At 44.4% G+C, this 3,762-nt stretch overlaps 1 protein-coding gene across 1 annotated transcript; it reads right to left on the reverse strand.

Annotated features, from left to right (window-relative positions):
* Window positions 1-1,655: 1,655 nt before the first annotated feature.
* On the reverse strand, window positions 1,656-3,397 carry LOC123075991 (guanine nucleotide-binding protein alpha-1 subunit-like). Its single transcript, XM_044498467.1, has 6 exons — window positions 3,275-3,397; window positions 2,503-2,672; window positions 2,313-2,406; window positions 2,152-2,211; window positions 1,968-2,050; window positions 1,656-1,869 (listed from the first exon to the last, which is right to left on the reverse strand). The coding sequence occupies exons 1-6, from the start codon at window positions 3,395-3,397 to the stop codon at window positions 1,656-1,658; spliced, it is 744 nt and encodes a 247-aa protein (XP_044354402.1).
* Between the last annotated feature and the right edge of the window lie 365 nt (window positions 3,398-3,762).

The raw sequence follows: 3,762 nt of genomic DNA on the forward strand, positions 1-3,762 counted from the left end.
CCGCCTAGCCCTTCTCCCGGTGATGTTTCAAGCATCGTCGAAAGGCGTGTGGAGGTTGGTCTCCTGCGGATCTCATGGGATCCGGTCGGCGTTTGCCTTCGGTGGATCCGACTGGATCCGCACTTCGTTCGTCTACGTTGGTGTATCTGCAGGTGGGATCCTTCCGGTCTATGCTTCGCTTCATCGGCGGCGATTGCTGTTCTGGTGCACTTGTCCTATGGGGCCTTAGCACGACAACTTCCCGACTGTCTACTACAACAATGTTTGCCCGGCTCCGACGAGGAAGGGGCGAGGACGGCGGCACGCCTTCGGCTCGCTTCAGTGCTTGTAGTTGTCGCTAGATGTTCTATGGCCCTAGATGTAAATTTTACTTCTGGTGTTCTTTGTACTACCATGACAATTGATGAATAAATCAGAAGTTTTCTCGCAAAAAAAAAGAATAGGGTCCAGAAGAATAGTCATGTGCAAAACATGCATCTCTCCTGATATCATGCATTTCCGCTGTATGCATCTCATATTCCAAATAAAAGAGTAATTCAGCAACACAAACCATCTCAAGACAACAGATGGATCCGTGTATATATGTGGTTACTGTATGGGCTATAAATTTACATTTCATATATATATATGAGGTGTACAGTGGCAAATGGCTAGCAGATAGCATTAACGCCTAATTATGTAAAACGAAGAACGACATAGGAAGAAGAATTTCCATGCTGCCTTGATCATCATGATTAAATTCCAATGATTGATAGGTCTAAAATGCCCATTAACCACACGAAGTTTCCCTTGCAAAACCTAGAAGAAATTGAAAAGGGTTATGGATGTCATGATGATGATACTGTTTCTTGAAGGAAGACACTCAATACGCGTCTGAGTTGGCTTTCTCAATCTCATCAAACACGACCACAGAATAAGGCCTCTGTGAGCTGACCACCCTCTTCATACCCAACATAACCTGGTACGGTGGTGCACCGATCAGTTTTAACACCGAGTGTTTCTCGTCAGTCCTCATGTGGATCCTGACGACAGCGTCCTCAGTGTTGAACATGAAGGATCATGTAGGTCCCATGAACATGAAGCTGGCAATGGGCTGGTCTGGATCTGAAAAACCAGCTCAGGATCTCTGCAACTGCTTTGACTCCAAGATCCTGCTCCACCACACGCTTGTGCAGTTCGTTCTCAGGATACAGCAGCTTCTCTCTGTCAGATTGCTTCAACTTGGAAACTGGAATGCCTGTCCACGTGCTCACCATCTATGCGAGATCATCTTGGCTTGGAGCAACTCTTCTTTAGCATGGATTTCGCAGAACTTTGATGTTCATTTAGCTCATCCTCAGTTATTTGAAAATGCCGCTGCAATGCATTCAGACTACCATACTTGAGTTCAGCCGCACGACTGCTGGATCTCCACATTTAACCTGACAATCTGTTGCAAGTTGCAAGTTGCAACAGTTAAATGCAAGTCAGATCAATTGGCAACAGCAACCGTACGTGTCAATCTACATAATACCTCTTCCTTAATAGATTGAATTCTTGTCATCGCTGACTTCTCACGCTCCCACTGCTCAATTATTCACTTTTGCCTTTCTTTCAGAAGTGACAATTCTGCTTCAGTGATAATCTGTCTATTGATGCTTTGTCTGTATCATTTATTAGTGAGAAAAGTTCCACTTAAATTTAAGCACAGAATGATCAATCACGCTCCTGTTTCCCTCCTTTGAGCGTCTCATGCTCTTGTCGATCAGCCTGAACGTCTTCTTTAAAAGTTTCCGGTCCAACGCCATCGTTTTATAGATCTTGAACACCCGGTCAATATGGTCGTGCTTGCTGCTCTTGAAGACCTCCTCAAACTTCTTCTTCACAAACCTGTACTTGAGTAAAACACAACACATCCCTCCATACCATAAGCTAGGTAGCTCACAAATTTCTGATGTGGTAAAAGTGGCAGGGGTGCAAGCACTCACTCATAGGGATGTTCCACATCCTGTACTTTGCCAGGCGCAATCGGCTCATAGTCTTTAAACCACTCGCACACGGTCAAAGAGACCTACATATGCAAACGTGCAAAGTAGCTCGAGTATTACCTACTATGCTCACATTAATTACTCCGCCTGAAGAAGGTATGAAAAAGGTGCTCTCATTATATACCTTTTGTATTTTCCTCTCGAATATGTCGAATTTGTTGAGGAACAGCATGAATGATGTTTTCTGGAAAGCAACATCGCATCAAGTAGGATCAGAAATGAAAATAGCTTGAGGTTAAAATGGAAAATTTGCGATGGACGGATGCATGTACTATATACACAGACCTCCAAACATCTTTGCTTTAACACCCAGTCGAACAGCTCCTTGGTCTCCATCATTCTGTTCGGCGTCTTGTCCTCAAGTAACAAATGATCGTACCTGACAGTAATAGCCTCCAAACCTTAGACGAAAGGATGCACGCACTCATGTGTTCGCATGCACGAGCATTCGGTGTAATTTCGAAACCATACTTACTCTCTAATGGCTGCACAAGTTATAACGACGTTAACACCTTCAAAGAGATGAATCCACTTCCTCCTCTCACTTCTTTGACCCCCTACGTCGTACAGCCTGTACACCTCTCCGCCTATTTTGTCTCTCCATGGGGTGTGCACAGAGAGACAAACTGCCCGCTTAACTTCAGTCTGTCATTCTGTATCGAATCGAGAGAGATAAATATGCAAACCTCAGGTAAGCATATTACCTAACTGAATTTCTACAACCCCATTCGTCCGTACTCTTGCATGGAGCACATCCTCCTGGAAAATATCTTAAAATGTTAAAAAGAGAAATACTGCAGATGTATCCTTGAGTAAGAAAAGCAGAACATCCACCGGCAATTTGGTGTTCATCATTGAACAAGCAGAAGTGTAAAGGTTCTGATCAGCAGTTTGGTGTTCATCATCTGAACAACTTACTTTTGATCGACGGTTTACAGTTTAGTTTCTTTATTTGGTGCTCATCATTCTACTGACCCTAGTTATACAGTGTAATGGTCGCTCCTCCGTTAAATATTCAATTTCAAAATATTAGCTTCCAACAATTTACGAAAGAACAAGGAGTATCATCGTATGTCATATACTCATATGTGAGCAACATTAATATAGTCAATAATTCTGAACATGTTATCATCTCATCAGCTAACCTCATTCCTAATCAAACAACCACAAATACTGCCAAAAATATTAGGAGAAAAGGAGAGGGGATGGGAAAAGGCCTGAGAGAGTGTCAGAGTGGTGAAACTCACATCGTTGGCATGGTGATGTGGAGCGCAGCGATGCAGCGAAGTTGGAGCGGAGGAGGGAGTGGTGGTCGGAGAGCACGTGGTTGAGGGTTCTGGAGAGCGGAGCAGTCTTTGTGGAGTCGCCATGGCCTCGTGCACGGCTTGCGCACCATCGGCGGCGCCTCCACCTCCTCGGTCACTAACGCCAAACCCTAGGATGATTCCCTCACGCATCTCGGCTGGATTCACAGAGAAGACCCGTGTGGGCAACAAGAATGTCTTTTCTTTCGAACTGTTGTGGCACCCGGGCTTAGAGAGACCGGAATACCCTGTATTCCATCCTAAAGATCAAGTCTTCTGGAATACAACACTGCTTGGCATAGAACAAATCAGCTCTTTATTACAATAGATATGGATACAAGGGTTCCGATATAATAGGGAATTACATCGGCACGGCGACAATACATCTGCCAAGGTTGCCCTATGCTAGCAGCAGAACACTCTTAGCAGCG

This window comes from Triticum aestivum, chromosome 3D, assembly GCF_018294505.1.
Source record: "Triticum aestivum cultivar Chinese Spring chromosome 3D, IWGSC CS RefSeq v2.1, whole genome shotgun sequence".
Taxonomy (NCBI): Eukaryota; Viridiplantae; Streptophyta; class Magnoliopsida; order Poales; family Poaceae; genus Triticum; species Triticum aestivum.

Coding starts and splice junctions, on each gene's coding strand:
- LOC123075991 (XM_044498467.1), bottom strand. CDS start 3,397: ATGGCGACTCCACAAAGACTGCTCCGCTCTCCAGAACCCTCAACCACG. Junction 2,407..2,502: donor ACTTGTGCAGCCATTAGAGA/GTAAGTATGGTT, acceptor TATTACTGTCAG/GTACGATCATTTGTTACTTG. Junction 2,051..2,151: donor TCGAGAGGAAAATACAAAAG/GTATATAATGAG, acceptor TTGCATATGTAG/GTCTCTTTGACCGTGTGCGA.